Here is a 26,117-nt window from a genome sequence, read left to right on the forward strand (position 1 = left end):
AGCATGTGGCACCGTCCGAAACAATAGGAAAGGCTTTCCTCAAAGCCTGGTGAACCAAAAGTTGAAAAGAGGAGAATCAGCAAGTCTGCGTAACAATGCGGTTTTGGCGGTGAAGTGGAAGGACAGAAGGGATGTCTATATGCTATCTACTATCCACAATGACACCATTGTTGAAACCCGCAGAAGGCGTGGCACCACCATCCGAAAGCCCACTTGCATCCAGGACTATAATTTGTTTATGGGGGGGGTCGACTTTAATGACCAGATGCTTGAGCCCTATCTTGCCACAAGAAGAACGTACCATTGGTACAAAAAAGTTGCCATTTATTTTTTTCAATTGGCCATATACAATTCTTTTGTAATTTACAGCAACTCCACCCAAAACCCCAAACGCTTCCTTGGCTACCAAGAGGACCTTATCACTGCCCTTATTTTCCCCAACGATGCACCCCAAACCATCCGATCTGATGTTTTAAGTCGTCTCGCCGAGCGTCATTTTCCCGATAAAGTCCCTCCCACAGAAACAGGCCGACGACGTCAAAAACGATGCAAGGTATGCGCCAGTGAAGGAGTCAGACGAGACACAGCTTACCATTGTGCCGATTGTCCTTCCAAACCAGGCCTCTGTATAATTGACTGTTTTCGCCGTTACCACACCAAACTAAAGTATTAATCCTCCGTTCCTGCCTTCACACACCTTCACACCCCTTATGCCACCGCCTGCTCTGTAACTGACCCCGGCTTGTTTTTTGACCACGATTCTGCCTAACGATTTTGTAATGCCTCTGCCCGATTTGGAATTGACCCTGGACTGTTTTTTCGACCATTCTTCTGCCCAACGATTCTGTACTGCCTCTGCCTGATCTGGAACTGACCTCGGACTGTTTGACCATGTTTTTGCCTGCCTCATGGACTGATCTTGTACCCTGCTACTGGACTAGTGGGAACACAGGGGTCTCACATATGTGAGGGGCGCCAGAAAAGTTTTTCTGGATGAAGAAAACTTTTTCGTTTTCTCATCCTAGATTAGGGTCTGGTTGCCCGGAGGCTTCAAAGAGATTTGGGTGGGAGAAGCCTCTACCCCTGTCCCCATTCTGTCCTGAACGAGGCCCTACTTCTGCCTGCTGCCTGTAGGACCTATGCCATCATGCCTCTTGCCTGTTGCATGAACTGACCACCTGCACTAACCCTGACGGGACAGTATCCCTGCCTGGACGTTGCTGACCAAGTCCCTGCCTGCTGCCTGGACCAGTGCTATCCTGCTGTAGAACTGCGCTACTATTACCACAGGTAATCTTTTGTTTACGCTTTGCTCAGCATAATGTATTTTGAGGTGTAATTCTTGGTATGTGCATACTATGTGTCTCTGGAACACCTGACGGTGTTCCTTGCATGTTGGATCTCTGTATGTGGTCAGGCTATGTAGAAGTCTCACACACGTGGTATTGTTGTACTCAGGAGGAGTAGCAGAATGTATTTTGGGGTGTAATTTTTGCTATCTAAATGCTATGTGTTGGAAATATCTTAGAAACATACAACTTTGTGTAAAAAAAATGAGTTTTCATTTTTCTTCCACATGTTCCAAAAACTTCTGGAAAAAAATGAACCATTCAAAAGACTCATTATGCCTCATAGATTATACGTTGGGGTGTTAGCTTTCCAAAATGGGGTCAGTGTGTTGGTAATTCCATTGTCCTGGTGTTCCAGGGCCTTCAAAAGTGTAATAGGTAGTCAACTAGTTAGATGTGCAATTTATGCTCCTAAAACCCCTGATGGCGCTTCCTGCATGTTGGGCCTCTGTATGTGGCCAGGCAGTAAAAAAGTCTCACACATGGGGTATCATTTTACTCAGGAGGAGTAGCAGAATGTATTTTGGGGTGTAATTTTTGATATGTACATGCTATGTGTTGGAAATATCTTATCAATGGACAACTTTGTGTAAAAAAAATGCGTTTTCATTTTTTTTCCACATTTTCCAAAAACTGCTGGAAAAAAATAAACCGTTCAAAAGACTCATTATGCCTCATAGATTATACGTTGGGGTATTAGCTTTCCAAAATGGGGTCACTTTGTGGGTAATTCCATTGTCCTGGTGTTCCAGGGCCTTCAAAAGTGTAATAGGTAGTCAACTAGTTAGATGTGCAATTTATGCTCCTAAAACCCCTGATGGCGCTTCCTGCATGTTGGGCCTCCGTATGTGGCCAGGCAGTGAAAAAGTCTCACACATGGGGTATCGTTTTACTCAGGAGGAGTAGCAGAATGTATTTTGGGGTGTCATTTGTGGTATGTACATGCTATGTGTTGGAAATATCTTATCAATGGACAACTTTGTGTAAAAAAAATGCGTTTTCATTTTTTTTCCACATTTTCCAAAAACTGCTGGAAAAAAATAAACCGTTCAAAAGACTCATTATGCCTCATAGATTATACGTTGGGGTATTAGCTTTCCAAAATGGGGTCACTTTGTGGGTAATTCCATTGTCCTGGTGTTCCAGGGCCTTCAAAAGTGTAATAGGTAGTCAACTAGTTAGATGTGCAATTTATGCTCCTAAAACCCCTGATGGCGCTTCCTGCATGTTGGGCCTCCGTATGTGGCCAGGCAGTGAAAAAGTCTCACACATGGGGTATCGTTTTACTCAGGAGGAGTAGCAGAATGTATTTTGGGGTGTCATTTGTGGTATGCACATGCCATGTGAGAGAAATAAGCTATTACAATGACAATTTTGAGAAATTTTTTAAATGAAAAATAAAAATCTTTATTTTGCAAAGTATTGTGGGAAAAAAACACAACTTCAAATAACTCACCATGCCTCTTACTAAATACCTTGGGATGTCTACTTTCCAAAAAGGGGTTATTTTGGGGGCATTTGTACTTTCCTGGCTTGTTAGGGTCCCAAGAAATGAGATAGGCCTTCAGTACATCAGGTGTGATCAGATGTGACAATTTTTTATGATTTGCACTATAGCTTGTAGACTCTAAAACTTTCACACAGACCAAATAATTTCCAAAAATGTTGGGTTATTTTTATCAAAGACATGTAGCAGTATAAATTGTGGCCAAAATTTATGAAGAAATATTAATAATTTGCAAAATTTTATCACAGAAACTAAGAAAAAATCATTTTTTTTCCAAATTTTCGGTCTTTTTTCATTAATAGCGCAAAAAATAAAAAACCCAGAGGTGATCAAATACCACCAAAAGAAAGCTCTATTTGTGGGAAAAAAAGGACAAAAAAATCATTTGGGTACAGTGTTGCATGACTGAGTAATTGTCATTCAAAGTGTGACAGCGCTGAAAGCTGAAAATTGCTCTGGGCAGGAGGGGTGTTTAAGTGCCCAGTAAGCAAGTGGTTAAAGGACTGGGGCAGAGCTAGTTGTGTCTATATCCCCCGATAGGGTTGTTAATGGTGTCAACATCCAATCGGCTTTAGCAGAAGTAACACCTAGAGTGACAAAAAATCAGATATTTCTTTGACAGGGTGACAACACTCTTTCTTCTGCAAAGGAAGCACCCGTTTTATAATCTATCCTAAACAAACATGGAGCATCATTCCATCTCCACTGTCAGGTTTGCTTGGTGAAGGGGGCATGACTTGGGAGGGGACTAGGCTTAAGTCTTTGTCACATTTTAAACCGAGGGGCTTTTGCTATGCATTCCATCACTTTCTTCTTGCCCAAGGAACAATTATTTAGTTGGGATTTAGAAAAGCCTGTGCCTTGTCGGCATGCTGCAACGTGCAACCCTTGCTTTCTATGCGTAAGTAGTGATCAACCTGGCATAAGACAGGCTTTTCTACTCTGTAGTAGCTTATGGGAGAAAATGGAATTTAAAAGGATATTGAACACCTTTTTGTACACTCTTGCAATTCATTTAGCTGATTGTAACTAAGCGTTTTAATTGGGCTGTATGAGTTAGTGTTTGATCATTTTTATGTAATTGGGGATTTAGGCGATGTCTCAAGCTTGCTTTGCAATTTGTTAGCTGACCTGATGATGTAAATAACAGCACACTGTTTTATTCTGTTCAGAGAGATGCAACTGAACGCTTCTGTGCTGAAGTAAAACGCTTGTGCCATGCAGAAAGAAGAAAAGACTTTGTATCTGAAGCTTATTTACTTACCCTCGGCAAATTCATCAACATGTTCGCTGTCTTGGATGAACTGAAAAACATGAAGTGCAGTGTAAAAAACGACCATTCAGCCTACAAAAGGTAAGCCACTTGGGGCTCTGTTTTTTTTCTCCCTTTTACTTCAGAAGGTGACAGAAGTGATATCTTGCTTTTAGAAGCTGTTGCATGTACTACATTATAAAGGAAATGTATGATTTACTGGAGTGCCTTCTTCAGAAATGCAGGTTTCCATTTTTAAAGGGTTTGTAAAGGCAGAAGGTGTGTGTTTTTTTTTTTTTTTTTTTATATCTTAATGCATTGTATGTATTAAGATAAAAAGCCTTCTGTGTGCAGCAGCCACCCTAATACTTACCTGAGCCCATCTAGATCCAGCGATGTTGCAGGAGTGTCTTGGCTGCCCGGGACTCCCTTCCTCATTGGCTGAGACAGCCGGGATGGGCCAGGAGCACCTTAGAGGGACTCGAGCAGACGAGTATCTGGGCTGCTCTGTACAAATCCAATGTACAGGGCAGGTAAGTATAACATGTTTATTTTTTAACTAAAAAAATGTGACCTAGAGATATATATATATATATATATCTATAGATCTCTCTCTTATCTCCATCAGGTAAAATAAGTATTGAACCCGTCACCGTTTTTCTAGGTAAATGTATTTTTAAAGGTGCTATTAGCATGACATTTTCATGTCCATAACAAACCATGCAATCTGTTAATACAAAGAAACCAAAATAAATAAATTCAGCAATTAGGTTATGTATAATAAAATAGAATGACAGGGGAGAAAGTATTGAACACATAAAGAAAGGGAGGTGCAAAAAGGCATGGAAAGCCAAGACACCAGCTGAAATCCTATCTGTAATTAGAAAGCAATCCTGCCCCTTGTCGGTGCAAATAATTATCAGCTGGTTCAGTTTCAACTCATGGCCTATACAAGTGTCTCATTACCAGAGTGTCACACAAGAAACATCCCATGATGGGTAAAAGCAAAGAGCTCTCTCAAGACCTTTTTTTTTTTTTTTGTAAAACTTATTTTATTGAGTTCAGTCACATCTTACAGTTTAGCAATACTCGTTAGTAACAGTGACGTACATTTTTCCATTCCAACAAAACGACAAACAAAACACAAAGAAATATCCGAACGTAGCCAAAACAAGTAAAGCATAAGAAGGTTATTCTTGAGAGTAGGGTGTATGGTTCGCCTACCCTCCTCAGTTATCTAAGCACATCGCGTTTCGGGCTCTGGTATTGCCACGAGTGGAGAACCACCCTAGGCGGTTCCAGGAGCGACCCTAGCCAGGGTCTACGCCGGAGGAGGGGTGCCATTCAAGGCCTCCAACAACCGCCCCCAACGCATCCTCCAGGCCCAGGCCCCCCCGGTCCCCGCATTTCACAATGAGAATCACAGCGCTGGCGCTATCGCTCAGGGCGCACACACGTGGGTTGTGAGCCCTGCCGTGCGTAGCCATCTCAGCATTTCGGGGGCATTAACCGTGTCAACAGCAACAACTGTAAAAGTGCTTAACCATATAGAAAATAATAATAATGATAATAATGATAATAAAAATAATAATAAAAATAAAGGAGAGAGAGAAAGATCGGAATCTCACCAAAGATGCATGAGGGATCCACCCCGTCCGCACCGGGCCACCAGTCGCCAGGCTATCGCGTTGAAAGAAAAAAACGGTTATGTTAAGCAATGTCCGCGGTCTACGCTCCGTATCATGGGCGGCTTACATCCCTGTTGTGACCCAGAGTTGGGTCCGCTAACTTTCTCTCTCAAGACCTTTGAATCCTTATTGTTGCAAAACATACTGATGGATTTTTAAACTTCTAAATGTTCCAGTGAGCACTGTTGGGGCCATAATCCGGAAGTTGAAAGAAAATAATTAAATTTAAGTAAACTGTCCACGACCAGGTGCTTCTTGCAAAATTTCTGATAGAGGAGTGAAAATATTTATCTGAAGAGTTCTCTAAGAGCCAAGGACCACTTGTGGAGCACTTCAGAAAGCAATTGTACAATTGTTACAAAGAAAACTATAAGTAATGCACTCAACTGCCATGGTCTGTATGCATACTCGCCACGCTGAAGAAAAAGCATGTTGAACATTTGGGCAAGCCTATGAAATACTGGGAGAATATAGTCTGGTCCGATGAGACCAAAATGTAACTCTTTGGATGCCATAATACCCACCTTGTTTGGAGGTCAAATGGCACTGCACATCGCCCCACAAACACCATACCAACAGTTTGAAGGTGGGAACATCATATGTTTTGAGCCAAACATATCTTTTGGAATTATGGCCAAAAAGTTTAACCTTGGTTTCATCAGAGCAGAACATATTTTCGCACATGCTTTTGGGAGACTTCAGATGTGTTTGAGCTTGGATGTTTTTCTTCATAAGAAAAGGCTTCCATCTTGCCACTCTGCCCCATAGCCCAGACATATGAAGAATACGGGAGATTGTTGTCACATGTACCACACAACCAGAACTGCCAGATATTCCTGCAGCTCCTCCAATGTTGCTGTAGGCCTCTTGACAGCCTCCCTGGCCAGTTTTCCTCTCATCTTTTCATTAATTTTGGAGGGGCGTCCAGTTCTTGGTAACATCACTGTTGTGCCATATTTTCTCCACTTGATGGTAACCACCTTCACTGTGTTCCATAATATATCTAATGCCTTACCATGGCTTTTGCTGTAGGATGTGACTTAGAAACTTATAAAACAACATTATTATTATTTATTATTATTATTATTATTATTATTTATTATTATTTTTTTATTTTTAAATCCCCCCCACCCCGTTTAAAAGATTTCCGTTTGAGTCAAATTGAGTTGTACAGTTTATAGGTCACATTTAAGGTGAAAAAAATTCTGAAATGATTTATCGTTGCTTATTTATTTTTTTACATCACATAAACCTGACATTTTAACAGGGGTGTGTAGACTTTAAATATATACATTTAAGTTAATACATTTTAGTTGGCACGTTTAATACTTTTTCCCTGTATCATTACATTTTATTATACATACCTTAATTATTGAACATATTTGTTTTGGTTTCTTTGTATGTATGAATTGCAGGTTGTTACCGATGTGATGAAAGTGTAATGTCAATAGCACCTTTTAGAAATAGGTGTGTGTGTGTATTTATATTTATTTGCTTTATTTTTACTGGATGACCCTGCAATTCATACACCCATTAACATACTTTCTGTTCTGGAATGATGCGTTTTCATTGTGTCACCCTAGAACAGAACTCCAGAACACCTCCCCTCTTCTTTATATGATGGGGAGGTGACGGTTCACTGGTATTCTGGCACGACCATCAGTGTTTTTTTTTTTTTTTTGTCCCATGCATATCAAACAGATATATAACCACACAATTTCAAAGGTTCGTTTAAATCTGTTGTAGAGCTGAAATGGGTGTAACTTGTAAACACTCATTACAGGTTACAGTTATCCAGACCCTCATTTGCAATCGCTTCAGATTGTATTGTGCATATATAAACATTCATTCTGTGGCTTAGACTTTGTTCTTAGCAGTACAGATGCTTTATTGATTAGTAGTTGTTAAAGGGTCCATGCACCCCAAATTATTTCGATTCTGTTTGTCTACCTGGGAGTTTTGTGTTGTTTCCTATCAGCTTTGGGCATCTACTGTTGCGTTCTCAATAAAATAAATCAGAAATGCAACAAAAAGAGCATAAAGCCACTGTGATCAGCCTATTGATTGCTGTTGACAGTCCTGCTGTGATATGATGCTCCTCCAGACTTTGACTGGCTTGAACAGCAGATTACATTATATTCGTTGAAGAGAAAGATCAGCGGGTATGGACGCCGATTCTACCATCCCAAGAGATAATATATTTTGTCTAGGAAAGGCCATTTTTTTTTTTCTCAGTTTAACTTTTAGTGCTGGTGCCCACTGGAATCGAACAGGAATGCATTTCCATGTGGTGCAATTTTTGTAGCCCATTAATTTGAATGGACTGCAAATTACACTGGAATGCAGAAAAATGTACTGCTCCAAATCGCATGGTACTGCGCTACAACATGATTTGGTGCCTTTATCTTTACCTTTTTACTTGACATTTGATTATAGATTTGATTTCTTGCCCAAAATACTCCAAGTTATAGTATCAGGCTGGTTGTTTTTGTTTTATAATTTTTTGATATTTTTACCCAATATCTTTCTGATATTTTCTGCATTTTTATTTTACTAAAGGGCAGCACAGTTTTTACGCAAAATGGCAGACCCTCAATCTATTCAGGAGTCTCAGAATCTCTCCATGTTTCTTGCTAATCACAATAAGATAACTCAGGTATGTGGTAATTGCTTACATGTCTCATCATTTGTGCATAATACTATTTTGTAATACAGTGCCAATGCACTGGTGCATCTATTGTGTTGAAGTATGTAATACTGGTTATATTTCTACATATTAAATATTTTTTCTATGGAGTGCAAACGGCACACAAGTTAAAGCAAAGTCCTTTTAATGTGTTTAACCTGTTGCCGACCGCCCTATAGCACTTTTACTGTTACATGATGGCTGCGCTGCGTAGGATCGCGCGCGCGTGTGTGTGTGTGTGTGTGTGTGTGTGTGTGTGTATGTATGTGTGTGTGTGTGTGTGTGTGTGTATATATATATATATATATATATATATATATATATATATATATATATATATATATATATATATATATATATATATATATATATATATATATATATATAAAATATTTTCATTCATTCATTCACATTCAGGACACAGGCAGAGCGGCGCTCTGCCCATATAAACAAGGCAGATCGTCATTCTATCAGAAAGGAAGGCATTAAATCCTGTGTTTCTGCAAAGCACAGACTCGGATCTATGCCTTCCACTATTACAAGCACCTCCCCCATTACAGTGTAACACCAGCTAGGCACACGGTTAACCCTTTAATCGCCCCCGATGACCCCTTTTCAGCCAGTGTCAGTAGTACAGTGACTGCATATTTTTAGGACTGGTCCCCAAAAAAGTGCCAGTGTCCAATTTGTCCGCCGCAATATCACAGTCCATAAATATATCCCATAGTTTGTAGACGCTATAACTTTTCCGCAAACCAATCAATTTACGCTTATTAGGATTTTTTTTTACCAAAAATATGTAGCAGAATACATACTGGCCTAAATTTTATGAAGATTTTCGATTTTTATTTTTATGGAATATGTTTTCTAGTAGAAAGTAAAAAAATATATGTATTTTCAAAATTTACGTGTGTGTGTGTGTTATTTTTTGCGATTATTAAAAAAAAAAAAAAAAAAAAGCACAGAGGTGATTAAATACCATCAAAAGACTGCTCGATTTGTGGGGGGAAAAAGGACATACATTTTATTTGGGTACAGTATCGCACAAATATGCAATTCAGTTAAAAATAAAGCAGTACCTTTTTTATAGCAAAAATTGGCCTGGTGGGGGGTAAATCTTCTGGAGATTAAGTGCCTAATATTTCACTATCAATTAGCAGGTTTTGTTGGGAGACCCCTTAAAACACAGCTAGCTAGGCTACTGAATGGCCATACCCTAAGCCCCCTTTCACCACAGTACGGCTTTGAAATTGCACTACTTTGATTTTCATTGCGGCTTGTGACTTCATTAAACATCTATGCAAGTCGCAATTAAATCAGTAAAAAGTAGTGCTGGAACCTTTTTCATAATCGCTTCAGTGGTATTAATGGTTCTATTGCTAGCAATGGGGTGCGACTTGTCATGCAATCTGGACAAGTTGCACTGGTGTGAACCAGAGCTTGGAAGAAACAGAATTATAAAAATTATATTATATTGATACCACCCTAATAAACAAAATATTGTACCAAAAAAGAGATTTGCACAAAAATTGCATAGTGCTTCTGTCGAGACAAAGCTCATCCCATTATGGTAGATCTCCAATCTTGCCCTGGAATTAGGAAAGCCATTCCTTCACACGCTCTGGAAGTGGTGACATTGGATGCCAGCCTTGCATCCAATGTCAACTCTCTGACTGTCCAGGGGACATGGTTCCACATTTGGAGAGCCGTCAGATTATCTCTTGCAACACTGAACCTCTCTTCTTCAAGGTTACCCAGTCAGGGTAGAGTTGGACCGTGCCACAGCAGTGGTATAAATATATAATTTGCAGCGCTATTATCAAAAGTACAAACCAAAAATGTGATATATAAAATATGCGCTTAAACAAAATGAAAGTGAGTCCAGTAATAAACAGTGATCATGTGCTCAGCAAAGTCCACAAAGGTGTAGGGGGTCCCCCAGATAGCCAAAAGGAAAGCTTCCAGAAAGACAACAGTAAGGACGGATGCTTGCCAGAGCCCAATGGCTCTAATACTCCTGATAAGCCAATAATGCTTTAGGATAAAATCCCAAACACATCCGCTATGGGTGTTACCCAAGTCATCCCTCAAGCTTCCCTCCAGCCCACCTCAGAATAACAAGGGGAATATGTAAAATATAAAAGCTCATAGTGCAATATGTCCTTAAAATACTGTTTGTTAGATAAAAATGCTCTTGCGTAGCATTAAAAGTAAAACTGCATCGATATAAGATGAGCTGCAGCACTTGTACCATCCACTGTGCATTCCTTCCGACCAGCAGCTGCTGTGCGTGATGACTTTTTATGGTTGTATATAATCTTCGAGACAATATGAATGTGTGTTGCGTGTTGTAAAGTGTCCTCAACACATGGGTAAATATGCGTTAACCCCAAGACCTGTACAAAACTGCCATTGTAAAGATTGCTTGTTAAGGAATTATTACATTTTGATTGCTATAACATTTGGTAAGAGAGTACAATATTGCAGCCTGCCATCTGGTTCAGAGATGCATCATTTATCTGCTGTAATGCTTTTTTCTTTGCAGTCATTACAGCAGCAGCTGGAAGTCATTCCAGGCTATGAAGAACTGCTTGCAGACATAGTGAACTTGTGCGTTGACTACTATGACAACAAAATGTACTTGACGCCTGGGGAGAAGCACATGCTACTAAAAGTAAGGAGAAAAACAGATTGCCTTTCTACCCTAAGTGTGTTTTAAAGAGGGAGTTGGTAATAAAAGTGGCACCATGCTACATCATGAAATAACACGGCTTACCCACCAGTAGGTTAAACTGAATTGTGCAGTTTGATAATCTTCAGTATAAGTATTTGACAAAGTTCCTAATTGTATGCTTGAAAAGTGAAGCTGTTGTATGGATTTAGAATGATCATTTGTTCCTTGTAGAAGTGTGAAATGTTCAATCCTAAGGAAGAAATGGTAAGTCTGTATAAGGATTGCCTCCTGGGGGATTTTGCTTGCTCAAAGCTTAGTCATTTTCCTCATGTCTACCCTATGAAGTGGCTTCATCACAAATCATGTGCTTAAAGCTCCACCCAAATTGTTTCCTCCCCCCTCGGCCGCTACATTGAGAACCTTCCAGGGGGAGCGGAAGATTGGTATCCTGTTCCCACTTCCGGGAGTCTGGGCCGCGGCCTATGACATCACAGCTCGGCTCCTCCCCCTGCCATCGGGCCAGTAGGAGAGAGGAGCCTCGCTTATGCGCAGTAGGGTACCCGGCCTGATGCCGTAAGGCTACACTGCTGGGTTCCTTTACCCGCAATGGCGGCGGCATGCACTCGACAGCTGATGGAAACATCAGCTACTGTGCTGACATCACTGGACTCCAGGGCAGGCAAGTGTCCTATTATTAAAAGCCAGCAGCTGCAGAATGTGTAGCTGTTGGCTTTTAATTTTTGCAGCGGTGGGCGAAAAAAAAAATACAAAATAAGCACAAGGGATGGGAAATGGACAAAATCTGCAAAAATGTGTGCATTTATTATTTTTATTTCCTAAAGTTGAACTTGACTTTTTAAGACCCTGTTGTCCAGTCTGCCCAGTTGTTCGCTCTGTTGAATAGATAAGTGCTTGTGGGTTGTGACGTGTATACATTAATTCAGTATCTTTTTGTCTGGTTTCTAGGTGATGGGGTTTGGATTGTACCTCATGGATGGGAATGTGAGCAACATCTACAAACTGGATGCTAAAAAGAGAATAAACCTGACCAAAATTGACAAGTTCTTTAAGGTAAAATGAAAAGCCGGAAAAGACTGATGTATTTACTGTACATTTTATATGTTGCCTTTTTGAGTGAAGACAAACAGCCCCTGCTATGTTTTTGTTGTAGGCGGTTTCCCCAACGTGTGGATTTTATATTTCATCTCTCTTCCCCCCCCCCCCCCCCCCCATCCCCCCTTTTCTTCACAAGACTAGAAGTAAGGAAAATGGGCCATTGGGGTTACAGACAGGATTATGAACCCAACTGGAATTTTAATTCTGGTCTACCCTGCCCAAAGCCAAAATAAAATTATTGCTTGGGGATGAGCTTTACTGAGGTGCTGCCATTTTATTGTGTTTTTTTTTCAAAACAAGACTAGTGAGTGCAATGTTTGATTGGCTATGATCATTTAGTATCCTATTTTATTCACAGTGGCAATGTCTGCTTGTGTTTTTATCCCTCTGAGTACAGCAGCTGCAGGTGGTGCCCTTGTTTGGTGACATGCAGATAGAATTGGCAAGATACATTAAGACCAGTGCCCATTATGAGGAGAATAAGTCTAGGTAAGCAATTTTCCTTCAGTCTTAAGAGTCTTTTCTGCTTTGCCAGTCTAATCCAGTACTTTAATTATTAAACCTCTCATTGGAGAAACATGTTCGCCTTACTGACCTCTTCTTTAAAATGCTAGTTATCATAATGACCCTCTGGTGTCTGTAATTGGAGTCACAGACCCTTGTACACGTATGCAATAAGTAAAATGTCTTCTTTTTAGTATCCTTTTTTTAAAAAAAATACGTTTTTGGCTGTTTTTTTTTTTTATCATACTTGCCTAGGTGGATGCAGCGTCGGTCTGATACTGCATCTGTCCCTCGCCGCTTCTAACACTGAGAACTGAGCAATCAAAGACCTCTGATTGCTCATGGATTATTGAGAACTGAGCGGACAGTTGGTGACTGTCAAGTCACCGGCTCTTCGCTTTTCTCTCTTCTGACCCCTTAGCATTGGCTACTAAGGCACTCGGCACTGATTTGTGGGAGGCAGAGAAGCCATTTTCCATCTATCCAGAAGCTTCAACAGCATATTAGGCATTGGAGAAGCATTTTAAGGTAGAGTATTTAAGGTACTTACTACACCTCCTGACAGGTAGCAAATGAAAACTACACCTAGTACAGGTTTACTTTAAGCCTGATTGATTAAATAGGATTCTAACTTTTTTAAATGAGTGGAATTTTGTAAAAGTACATTCATCTTGGAAAAGCTACATTGCGGATTATAGTTACGCAGTTGATAAGCATTGGTTTCACAAGCTTCAAACATCTGCCCCAAAGTGTAACATAGGGTATGTTGGATTACCAGGAAAAGAGGATGATCGATAAGGCTCTTTTTCTTTTAATAATATTTCTGTTTTAATACCATGTGTATTTTGTTGCTTTCATAGCTAAAGTAATCAAGCAAATTTAGTTTGTGTAATAGTTAATAAAAACATAAACAGAATGAGATGCAATAATACTTAATATTCAACTCTGTAGCATCTTTTTAGATGAAGGCTCTTACGGTTTTGAAAGGTATTAATGTTCTTCCTGCTGCTCTGAAACAGATGGACCTGCACCTCATCCAGCAGTAGTCCTCAGTACAACATCTGTGAGCAGATGATCCAGATTAGAGAAGACCACATGCGCTTCATCTCAGAGTTGGCACGCTACAGCAATAATGAAGTAAGTTTTGACAACATACTCCTTTCGCATTGGTACAGCAATCATTTACTGAAGTGATAAGATTGTTTATGATAATAAAACTTGTATTACTTATGTGCTATTGGCAATAGGGATTTTGCAAGCCTTAATATTGTGTGCAATTTCAGGATGATTGGCCTAAAGCATATATTAGACCTCGTTTTATAGCAAGACATTGAAAAATAAATCTGTTTTATCGCTGCGGATTACTTTCCTTCCCCATTATTAACAAACTCCTAATCAAAGGCTGTAGATGGTGTATACAGTACTAATCTGAAAGTGCATTGCCAAATTCATGTTTTCAGGATCATCAGTGTCACCATTTGTCTATGGCCATGCAGACCAGGATTATTCTGGTTTTGCAGTCCTTTCACCATTTGTCCATAACCATACTGGCATTGGACAGTGGTTAGACTTCTATCCGTCTGCTATGCTTTCTGTTAGATGTGACCGACCATGTCTGGCCTCAGGAGAGCATCCCAAAGTCCTGCGTTTTACTTCAGCAGGGCAGCAGTAGACATGTTTTCCCTTGAGGCTGATTGTTTTGAGACGTATGTAGAGTTGCAAGAACTGTAAAAGAAATGCGGGTCAGTAATAAAAAAAAATAATATAATTTTATTAAGTAAATGTGACTTATAACATGTGAATATTGTATAATTACGTGCAAGTATGAATGATTGACAAACTAACAGCGGGCGGTTATGTCGCTGGGTAAACACACATGCAGCAATTACCTCCTGTCAGGCACGAATGATCACCCCTGGACACAAGATAGTAGGGACCCTGATGAAGAGACTCTAATGGGGACTCTGTTGTAAGTGGTGGACAATTTGCTTGTTTTTTCGGCCTGCCAGTAACTTGTAAGTATACAACGTGGCCCTCATACTGCAAAATATGGAGACCCCTGCTCTAATTGGTCTGTTTTCGTACAGTGTTCTAAGGATGTCCAAAAAATCCCAAAACAGCTGTATGCAGTTTGGTATAAATGGCTCTTTAAAATTAGGCTATATTCACACTATACGCCAATAGTTTTGGATGTGCATCTGGCTGATGGGGTACAAAGTAATGGTTGGCAAGGCTGCACACGATTTTTAAGACTTTACTGCGGAGCACACTGGTTGGAGTTGAAAACTTTTTGATTCTTTTAGTCTTTTCTCACCATAACCTGTATAGTTATACTGTCTATTCTGTACAAATAATAATATTCTATTCTATGCATTTCTTAGGTAGTGACCGGATCTGGTCGTCAAGAAGCACAAAAGACAGATGCTGAATACCGGAAACTCTTTGACTTGGCCTTGCAAGGACTTCAGCTCTTATCTCAGTGGAGTGCTCATGTAATGGAAGTGGTAGGTCCTCAAACCCAAGTGAAGCATCCATTTTGGTTGTGTCCCAAAGTTGTGCATCTATATACATACAGAATACTTAAAGGGGTTGTAAAGGTAAATGTTTTTTCACCTTAATGCATCCTATGCATTAAGGTGACAAAACATCCGACGGTAGCACCCCCACCCCCCCCCCCCCCCCGAACCCCCGTTTTACTTACCTGACCCCTCGAAAGTCCTGCGCGCGTCCACGTGATCCTCTTCGGTTCCCAGCCTGGCCGTTGATTGTCTAGGCTGGACGGATTGATAGCAGCGCAGCCATTGGCTGGCACTGCTGTCAATCACAGCGGATGACGCGGGGGGCGGGGCCAAGTGATGCAGTCGGCGGATATGTCCGCCGCTGTATAACGGGAGCACGCTCGCAAAAGCTTTCCACCATGCGAGCTCACTCGCCTGGTGGCCTTCTTCCTTTCTTGGTGGTGTATTCAGTTGCATTCCTTCCATAGTCCTCAACATCATCCCATAAGAAAACATTGCAAAATTTGCAAAGAAAAATAAAGTTGACTTTCATAATCCCAGACACTAGGAAGTCTTAGGGGGGAAAAAAAAAGAAGTAAAACAAATCTTGCATCGCGATACCCAGAAATCAGGTGAAATCAGCTATTTTACCCTAAGTATCTCAGACAAGCTGTACACCATTTATATATGTTCTCGTTGCCACAAATTCCTCCAGTTTGAGTGGCTGCTACCTAGTATTCTGTTTATCTTTACCAAGTTTTATCTGGTATCAGGTCTGCGAGCGCATCTTTTGGAAGAAGTGTCTTGCAGATGACTGAGGTTCTAACCTTTGTTGGTTAGGATTTTTTAGGCATATTGCCCTTCTCTCATGTTCAGTGCTTTGGGACATCCCTATCGTAATGGATATGAAGATGTCCTGTTATGTATGAAAGAGAAAATAAGATTTTTTTTTTTTACCTGCTATAAAACTGAAGCTATATGCTGCTTGGAGGGATTACTGCCTTTCTCTGCCAGTGCCCAATCATCTGAAGGTGGCAGCATAACCATATCAGTGTAAACATGAAGATGTACTCCAAGAAAAGGATTTTACAGGTAAACCAAAAATTCTGGTTTTGTGCCAGTCGACTGCATTCACCCAATTTTAGTACTGGAAAAGGTCAAATTGCCCCTGTTCTTTGAAAGCATTTGTTTCCTTTTCCACATGTGGTCTGTAGGTGGCCTGGCATTTGCTTACCTCTCACTATACATCTCCAGCTATATGACTGCTCTATAGACTTTTGTATTAGAGATCCTGGGGGATCTCTTGGCACTGATTACCAGGTAGGTATATTTCAACCTCTGTGTTGGGTACCCTTTTATTTTTACCTCTGTCATGTGAGGTAGTTCTCACCTAGTGTGATGATGGGGAACCCCATCCCAGAACTTGTTCTGTTCCTCATCCTTTTCAGTTTTGGTATCTCCAACCATCTAGCGCTTGATACCCTGCAGGTCTTGGTACAGCCCTGTAAATTTCCCCCACACCTTGGCTCTTGCCCTCACTGTGCACTCTTTGCAAGAAGATGGTCCTCTGTCACCCGCTTCAACCTTCTTTGTCCACCTGAGGCCTTCTTCTTCAAGTTCTTTTGCCCACGCAGAGCCCTCCCCTTCTGTTTGAGGGGGTTATCCTTTAAAAGGTCCTGTGTAAGAGTAGAGTCGCCTTCTCTTCATTGCATCTGGCAGAATTGGTAATTCATTGGTTCCCCCTATTTTCTTCTTGAGAGCTCCCTTTTTATCTTGTGCTACATGGAGTATCCTAGAACTAGTTCTTCTTGCTTCCCTGCCACTCCTATCGCTTTTTGGGAATATCATTCTTACTCCCTATGTCCTGCCTTGAAGGTATGTTAAACAATTTAATTCATCTTGCGGATCGGGTCAGGACTATGAACCTGACACAATTTCCCTTGGAATTTAACCCCTATTCTGTTTCCTCACAGGGTGGTCCCTCTGTGGGATTTCCCCCCCTGCTTCCACCTGGCTGAGTGGTTAGTTTTTTTTTCCTTTTCTGTAAGGCTCCTGCCCTTAACAAATCCCACCTTCCCTACCTGGGCCCATTTTCCCAGAGATGTTGTAGTTAGTCTGCTTTTTACAGCATCTGGCAACTTCACAAGTTGCTGAATCCCCACCTGATCCTCCTATTCACGTTTTGAAAATTCCTTTTCACCGGTTCGCTGTTTGAGCATTTGCTAATGCTTGTTTCAGCTACGAGGTGCTGGTCAACTCTGTTCAGGTTTGTTGCCCCTTCTTGTTTTACCTGTGGGCGTGTTGCTTCTGTGTTAGCCATTTTGTTGCCCAACACTCAAATTATTGCTTAGCGACATCCCATGATCTAATCCACCCATTCCTGTGTCCTAAGATTAAGATAATAGGAATGTTCACGTACCTATAAATGCCATATCTTGGAGATGCAGGTCCCTCCTCTTTTTTTCTTTGTGATCTCCTTTTTACTTGCTAAAAAAAAATAGGACCCTTTATGAAGTGGGCGCGGGTTATAAGGATGCACTGGGGACACAGTCCCAGCAAAGCTTTTGCCAGTGTCTAATTATCTGAAGGTAGCGGTGTGTAGCCCATGGTCTAAGAATTAATCCGTGTTCTGTATTGTACTCTGAGATATGAAATTTACAGGTGCAAAAAATTTTTTTTTTATGTTTAATAGTGAGTGCAAGTCAACGTAATGGTATATATTGGAAGAAATAGTCTAGTATTTACTATTTTATAGATTTGGGCTCGGCTCACACTACTGCAGTGCGACTTTGATGTCATTTACAGCACAATTATGTGGTGTGCCTTCGATTAGACTGGCATATTATGTGGGGTCGAGTGACACCCTGGAAAACCATGAGATTTCTCTTGTGGTGCGATTCTGTGCTACTCGAGCTGCATCAGAAGGCACACTATTGTCAAACAGGCCTCTCCAAGACAAAATGTTTGTTTGATTTTATTTGTTTTTTATTATTTAAATGGACTATGGTTTAGGCACATTTTTTTATCTGTTTTTCTAATCAATGCTTAGCTCTTTGATTTTTTTTTTTTTCTGTTTTAGTATTCCTGGAAGCTGGTGCACCCAACCGACAAATATTCTAACAAAGATTGCCCAGACAATGCTGAAGAGTATGAACGAGCAACACGCTACAATTACACCAGTGAGGAGAAGTTTGCTTTGGTGGAGGTATGTGATCAGTTTCTTTCTTTTACTCCTTCTGTTATTTGTAACATGCATTTGAAAGAAAGTATTAATGTTTAAACCTAGCAGTTCTTTTAGGCAGATCTCAATAGAAGATCAGTGTTAGTCTGTGGGTGGGCGGATGCATGTCGATTTACATCTGACTACACCAAAGTCTGTCTTGGTCACTTTTTTTTTGTTTTTTTTAGAGGTAAAAGGATATAAATAAAGGCATGTTTATTTACATCCACCTGCCTATAGATCTAACAGGGGCCCTTTCAGCTCGATGAGAAAAACATTGAACAGACAAGGACATCACTAAAGTGTCATCACTTCCGCTCTGATTCAGCAGGGTCCCCTGCTCTGCTGCTGTTGAGCTGGGGATCGAACCTGCTCGTCTGACAGTACCCAAAGGTGGTGAATTGAAAGAGAAAAAAGGATACCATGTTGATGATCTAGATTTTAGATTGGTGGTTCTCAACTGCGGTCCTCAAGTACCCCCACCAGGCCACGTTTTCATGTTTTTCTTGCATAGGTGCTTTAAATCAGAGTCAATGGCTTGGTATTTTGGACAGCTATTTTATTTAAGAGAAATTCCCAAAACATGGCCTGTTGGGGTTACTTGAGGACCGAGGTTGAGAACCACTACTCTAGATCATATTGTCATTGGATTACATGTTCGTTATAGGTTAGAAAAATAACTGCACTTTAAAAACCCAGTAACTATTTTATTATAGCAATTTTGCATAGTCTACCTATTATTTATTTATTTTTTCCCCTGTGGTTTAAGAACTGACATTAACAGTTGTAGCCAGCATAAACAGATTAATTTATGATGAGCCTAACTGCAGTGAACAGCAGCACAATATAGTGGGACACATACTGTATCTGCAGACAAGGACTGAGCATTAAGGAACGCAACAGAAATCCCTCTGTGTGCATTCTGTGTAAACTGTATTCTGTGTAAACTGTAAATATTTGACAGTACACCACGGATCTTCGTGTTAAGTCCAGACAATTTTTTTTATTAATTTTTATAAAGCAAAAAAATGCAACATTTTGGAGCCACGCAGGACCCCTTCGTCAGGCATGTGATTTTGTTTGGAAACCCTTGAATGGAGTTGGGCAGAGCTTGACTAAACTGATGTAGGGATTGTCTTCCTCTAGCGGTTGCATTTGTTTTATTATTTTTCATGTTCTCGTTTCTGATGTACAGACCTGTCTCTCTATATTGCATTGCTGATCAGTGCGGACTGATTGAATTTAAACATAGCAATACTTTTCACTAGCCAGGCCCTGTAGTGGCTGCTTTCGAACTGAATTTTTAAAGTAGATCTTAGAGGTTATTGAGCAAATAGATCCTAAAATCACTGTTAGGTGTGTGAAATAAGATCCATTTTGGAGTTGTATCATAACTACTACTTATGTCCATTGCCTGTTTTGTCACTATTTGGTCAGTATCTTTATGCTCAGTAGTACAAACTTGTAGTAGCTTTCACTTGTATGTCTTGGTCAAATGTTTAACAAAATAAAAAAATTATATATTTAAATTTCTCTCTCGTACATGTAACCTGAAGGATTTATTCCCTTCTAATCTATTTTAGGTGGTTGCGATGATCTCTCGTACATGTAACCTGAAGGATTTATTCCCTTCTAATCTATTTTAGGTGGTTGCGATGATTAAAGGTTTGCAAGTTCTCATGGGTCGTATGGAGAGTGTGTTTAACCATGCGATTCGTCACACAATATATGCAGCTCTGCAAGACTTTGCACAGATCACCCTTCGTGAGCCATTAAGACAAGCCATCAAAAAGAAGAAAAATGTTATTCAAAGGTTAATCTTATGAGCATGTTTTATATGTAAAGGGAAACATACGATACATATTGGAGGAAATTAAGTGTCTGATACTTATGTACTTTTTTTAGTTTCATATCTGAAATTATTTTACAGTTGATAAAATAGGTTGATTTAAACTGCCATCAACAGATTTTGCAGAAATGCTGACCATTTTTGTTGCCTAACCGAATATTTTTTGCATGCTTTTGGTGCTGACCCACTATCTGTTAGATATAACTAATAAAGTCTACTTACCTCTGTTATAGTGTGCTTCAGGCAATCAGAAAAACGGTCTGTGACTGGGGTGCAGGATGTGAACCATTTAATGACCCTGCTCTTAGAGGTGAAAAAGACCCCAAGAGTGGATTTGACATCAAAGTTCCGAGACGTGCAGTAGGACCATCCAGCACTCAGGTACATCATCCATTGTTTTTTTGTGATTAGGAATGGTAGTTAAACTACTTTGTTTATCAGATAATTCAATTTAAAGGAAACCTGTCCCTAGCAATATGATGGAAAAATTGCATAAGCAGAGGTTACGATCAGTGAAAACTGTACGTTACTAAAATTACTTGATCCTGAAATATAGGATTCTATACATCTTGGTTAGTCTTCCATATCCTCGAAAGACTGATCGGAATGTGGAAGAAACAAGTCTGAGGTCAAATTATACAGGAACAGTTGAGATTTCCAGAAGATCCATTTGTCTTCTGATTGCTTTGACATGCACTGAAAATAACCTCTGCTAATGCTTTTTTTTCCCATCGTCTCCTCACTTTGGGTTACCAGGTTACAGAGAAGAATAATTGGGTTAAGTATAGTTAGAACATTATTTCTCATTCTGTTCTCAGGGACATCTTACAGCTTTGCTGGGAGTACATGAGTGTTAGTAACAGGGAAGGAAATGTCAATAAAAGTTTTTTGCTTATGACAACCAGACAGTTTTTTACTTTACTGCACTTATTTATGCCATAATAAAAGACAGTTCCTCCCTCCTTTTCAGTAACCTGTGACTTTATTTTAAAATGACACTAGGTGTACAGCAGTAGTGGTAACATGGAGGTCTCCGTTGTCAAAGTGGCTTGAGGAGAAAGTCTGAATACTTTATTACAAGTGCAAAAGTGTTAAGTTAGCTGTACTGTACACGCAAAGCCCTCTTAGCTGAATAAGGGAAATGTATAGATTCCTCCAATCCACACTAAACACCAGAGGAGGATGAATCCCTGGATACTGGCTGTATTCTGACAGTCACTATTCGATTTACTTTTTTCCCCCCTAGCTCCTTCAATTTCCCGATAGAAGTTTGTCAATCTGGATGGTGTCACACAGAAATTGGGCACAATTTGAGCCATGTATGGCCAGCCTAAAATATTTGTTACCCCTTAAATTGTTAGCCTCTTTTTAAAGATAAGATATAAGCATGCCATGCCTTTGTCTATGTTCAGGCGGTTAGAGTAATTCCTCGCTGTGTATCACTGGAGCGCAGAAGGGCATACTCCTAGAGTACAACATACATACCTAGAAAGGTACTTCTCCGCTGTGTTAGACCTTACAGCCCTGCCGCCTTCCAACATTGAAATACCCCCCACAATCGGTGTACAACATGAGAAGGCTCTGAAGTCATGTGACCATTGGCATAAACAAAAAAGTACTAAAAACTGTTTATATAGTTTTGAGACAAAGCTATAATTTGCTTTGCAACAGTGTGCTTTGCATAAAGTATGTTCGCACATACTTTGACAAAGGTGGTCCCACTTTATTTAAAGTGACCGAGGGATGAATAGTCTACGAAAAACTAAAGTGTATTAAAAAAAAATATTGAACTGATGGATCTACTAGTCCTTGATATAGTTTTAACACATTTATTCTTAATTGTATGTTTAGTTTTTTTTTAAGTGTGTAATTGATTTGAATGTTGCTTAATTGTATGTTTTTATCATTTATGTTATAATGATAGAGGTTGACGGGAATGACGTGATTTCAGCTTCATCTAATTCAAAAATGACCAGGTTAATCTTACAATTGAACCAATCGATTACCACCAATGTTTTCTTCTCTTCTCTGCTGCTTTGCTTTTGATGTCTGGAAGTGATGTGCATCTCTCACTGGGTTATTGGGCTGCAATCTTCTGTGTGTTGCTTTCCTGCTAACGAGTCTAGTGCTGTTCTTTCTACCTGGTAACTATACTAAGAAAACTGCTGATTCTCAGTAAAACTAGCAATGACACTGGCTGCATGCTCTTAGCAGTTCCTCTTTTAACTGTAACACTAGCCTACTCTCTACACAGTACAGTTCCAGCTGGTCCTAAATCGGGGCTTGTACGCTGGCTTGAGGCTCCTGTTTAAATCTGAATATATTTCTGGGCTCGTAGGGACAGAATGCACCTGTAATCAAAGGGAAATATATTGTCATTTGCACTTGCTGACTGCTGTGTACACCTTCATTTTTATGTAGATAAAGTGCCCCTGCCCATTGAAATCAATGGGCAGCGGCACTTTGCGGGAACTTTTTACCCTTTTTCGGCCACTGGCAGGGGTTAAAAACGTCTAAAAATGGCGGCGCTTTACCGCCAACGCCCCAATGTGAAAGTAGTCTAAAGCAAAAATTTGTGTACGATTCTCCTTTTTTGAATACATTTTTAAGTGCAGCAATCCATTTGTGATATATATAATAATCTCTTTGATGATCTGTCTGTAGTCAGTGTAAAGGTGAACACAATAATTAAGGTCCACAAATACAACTTTACTTTTAAAACTAATTCCAACACACAAATTACTCCCTTGTAATACGTTAAAGCCAATTAAGACATATTTTCAGTTTAGGGTTCTATAATGCTTGAACAAAAAATGGAAGTCAGGTTATAGGTAGGTCTGTTACTCTAACACACTAATGATTCTTTCCTTTTTTGCTTTCCTCCTTCTACCACTACCTCTGAATGTTTTCCTTTTTCCTTCTTCCTGGTCTCCTTTGTTCCTTGTCTGTTGGATTTCAGCTCTTCCTGGTGCGCTCAATGGCAGAGTCCCTGGGCTCTGCAGAGCTGTTCAAACAGCTCAAGTCTCTTGGGATGGAAAAGTTGTTGCTTGTGGTAAAAACGTTTCTGAGGCAGTCCTACGCCTATCCAACTCTGTTAAACTTTGGTGGTAAGCCGATATTTATTTTTGCTCAGTAAGTAAATTGACTCTGTACATGTATATAAAAAAAAATGGTTTACCAAACTAGTGTTTGTGACAAGAGACCACTGCAATTGCCATTTTTATACCTAGATCTTTTACATGTTGTTTAAATGTTTTGCCTGTAGTCACAGTGCAGCATTTGCACCAAATTTGAGATAATTAAGCTATGTATGAAATACATTCCTTTTATAATTCAGTGCTGGACAAATGCCACAACCTGATGATCCTAAATGTTAAATTTGTATGACCTTTTTATCTCATCAGTGAAAATACACCAGAGGCGGCTGGTGCTCAATATTTTGGGAGAGGTGGCAAACTAGCATCATAATAGTGATGATTTACAAAGTGTAGTAATCGACAATTTCCAATCATATCTCAATTCAGTTAAATGTGCATCCCGATTTAGTTTTGATGGCTTAATTTCTATTTTTTTTTTTTTTTTTTATTAAACTAGCATTTCAAATTAAGAAGAATCCTGTTTGGTGCATTTAGTTTTAGTGCTGTTAGCTACAGGTGGGACATGTAGGTAGCATCTTAAAAGGCAAGAGGAGTAAAAATGAGGCTCAACTTTTAAAAGGTCATTGGGTCTTTTTACATGAATATATTTCATTTGTTTTCTTATTTCTCCATCTGCAAACCTATTTCCTTTTAAATGACACAGCTGTACATGGTGAGAACCATGCTAGAGTCCCTCATTGCTGAAAAAAGCGGTTCCAAGAAAACGCTGCGAAGTAGCCTAGAGGGCCCCACCATTTTGGACATAGAAAAATTTCACCGCGAATCATTCTTCTACACACACTTGCTTAATTTCAGTGGTAAGAGTATGGTCTGTTTTCAATGCTGGTGGTTGGTGACAGCTTTAACCTTGCTGTTTAGGAGTGTACTGTATTTCATTCATCAATTAATTGTTGTCGAACAGTAGCATATATATTTAGGGAACCATTGTATAACCGATTCCTCTCTCTCCTGTAGGCTTTCCTTCTTCGTGCAGCTGCCAAAAAGGAAAGCACTACTTTGGTAATTAGTACCAGGTATAATATTTGTAAACATCTTCTATTTTATTTAATGGCCCCTTTTACACTAGTGGACTGATCGCGTCCTCCTGTCTGTTTTCCCAATCGGATCACCCATTCTTCTCTATGGAGTGGTGAATGTCAGTGGAAATGTGTCCACTGATACCTGCTGGCATCCTTTCCAGTCCATTAAAAACAGATGGATGGTAATACGTTCCAGATCCATCTGGCTGATCAGATCGGATCCGTTTCCATCTGACCCCCCCCCATAGAGAACAGCAGGCTGTTATTGACTAATATTGTGTCCAGTGCCTTGGTGTCACTGGACACAACATTAACCCCCAGCGTTGGTGTCAATGGATGCAGTAGTAAACCACAGCGTTGGTGTCAATGGATGCAATAGTAACCCTCAACGTTGGTGTCAATGGACCCAGTGATGGGCCCCCAGTATCGTTGTCAGTACTAGGCTTTGACTAGCATTGTTACCGTAGGCTACTTTCCTGATTTATACAAAAAACTCCTGGTCCTATGTTCCTGTTCATAATGCAGGGGAAGGTTTTCTTTAGTTCATGCTTTAGTTACAAACACCTTTTCCAATGATGCTGACAATTGTATTGTGTGCTATGAGAAAGGCTATTGAGCTGTAAGAAAGTGGTTTGCTATAATGTTGGACACCACTAGCTGCTGTTATATTAAGCATAACAAGAACCCACATGTGTATTCTACACATTATGACAATGAAGTCTACATTGCCGATTTCACTATATTGTGAAATGCACTAAAAAAAAAAAAATACGGAAAAAGTATTTTCAATGTATTTCATGATTACTGTAAATACTAGTAAGTAGCTGTTTTCAAAATATCACTCATCTGTGTTTAGACCGTATTCTGTGGTAGGCAGTAAAAACTTATCTTACTTCAGTCCCATTCACAATGTGAAATTGTTGGCAAAATTAACACAATTCTACCTGTGATTCCAAATCCTACTAAAATCGGTCTAATAGATGTATTCATTGTTAACGGCATGCCAAATGTTCTGCAATTTTTTTATTTAATTTTTTTACCATATTATTGCACAAAAACATGCAGAAATTGCAGCAAAACGTATCTGGCTCAAGGCACAAACTTGGTTGTTGATCACCTTTGTAATGCGTGCATAGGGCATTCAAGTGAATGGGCTGCCCTATGCGTGAAATGCATGTAAATTGCGCTACAATAATTTCTACACAATATGTGAATGGGGCCATTTTCAAGTACCAGCATTTGTGGCAGTTATGCAGACCAAGCAAATGCAGCTGCAGTCTATCCAGCCTACAGTTCTTGCATGCATGCTGGTTAAATTGTAGCTGTCCATTGCTGATCTTCATAATACCAGCTTGTCAAAAGTTTGTTTGAGAAATATGGATGAGTTGCTACATGAGCTCTTTCCCAGTATACACAGACTACAAGTACCTTAATAATAACAACTTCCAGACAGGAGAAAGTTTGTAGTGAGATTAAAGAAGGTGGTAAAGGGAGCAAGACATTTTCTGTAGGTAGGAAAAAAGGTAAAGGAAGATCGAAGAAGAGAGGAAAATTATTATTGGGTAGGATGGGCAGTTGCAGAATGAAGTTGAAGAAA

The 26,117-nt window shown here is 39.9% G+C and overlaps 1 protein-coding gene across 2 annotated transcripts in view; it reads left to right on the forward strand.

Annotated features, from left to right (window-relative positions):
- The window catches only part of CYFIP1 (cytoplasmic FMR1 interacting protein 1), a 129,641-nt gene that overhangs the window by 41,857 nt on the left and 61,667 nt on the right, over nucleotides 1–26,117 (forward strand). The window contains exons 6-16 of one of the 2 annotated variants that reach the window (XM_040336300.1): nucleotides 4,029–4,210; nucleotides 8,356–8,452; nucleotides 11,028–11,156; nucleotides 12,123–12,227; nucleotides 12,670–12,761; nucleotides 13,796–13,913; nucleotides 15,158–15,280; nucleotides 18,354–18,479; nucleotides 20,141–20,307; nucleotides 20,577–20,724; nucleotides 23,303–23,450. In XM_040336300.1, coding sequence (XP_040192234.1) covers nucleotides 4,029–4,210; nucleotides 8,356–8,452; nucleotides 11,028–11,156; nucleotides 12,123–12,227; nucleotides 12,670–12,761; nucleotides 13,796–13,913; nucleotides 15,158–15,280; nucleotides 18,354–18,479; nucleotides 20,141–20,307; nucleotides 20,577–20,724; nucleotides 23,303–23,450 — 1,435 coding nt within the window. Of the gene's footprint in view, nucleotides 1–4,028; nucleotides 4,211–8,355; nucleotides 8,453–11,027; nucleotides 11,157–12,122; nucleotides 12,228–12,669; nucleotides 12,762–13,795; nucleotides 13,914–15,157; nucleotides 15,281–18,353; nucleotides 18,480–20,140; nucleotides 20,308–20,576; nucleotides 20,725–23,302; nucleotides 23,451–24,144; nucleotides 24,299–26,117 lie in introns of both variants that reach the window. The other variant, XM_040336299.1, reaches the window with a different exon arrangement.

Source organism: Rana temporaria, chromosome 2 (genome assembly GCF_905171775.1).
Source record: "Rana temporaria chromosome 2, aRanTem1.1, whole genome shotgun sequence".
In the NCBI taxonomy this organism is placed as follows: domain Eukaryota; kingdom Metazoa; phylum Chordata; class Amphibia; order Anura; family Ranidae; genus Rana; species Rana temporaria.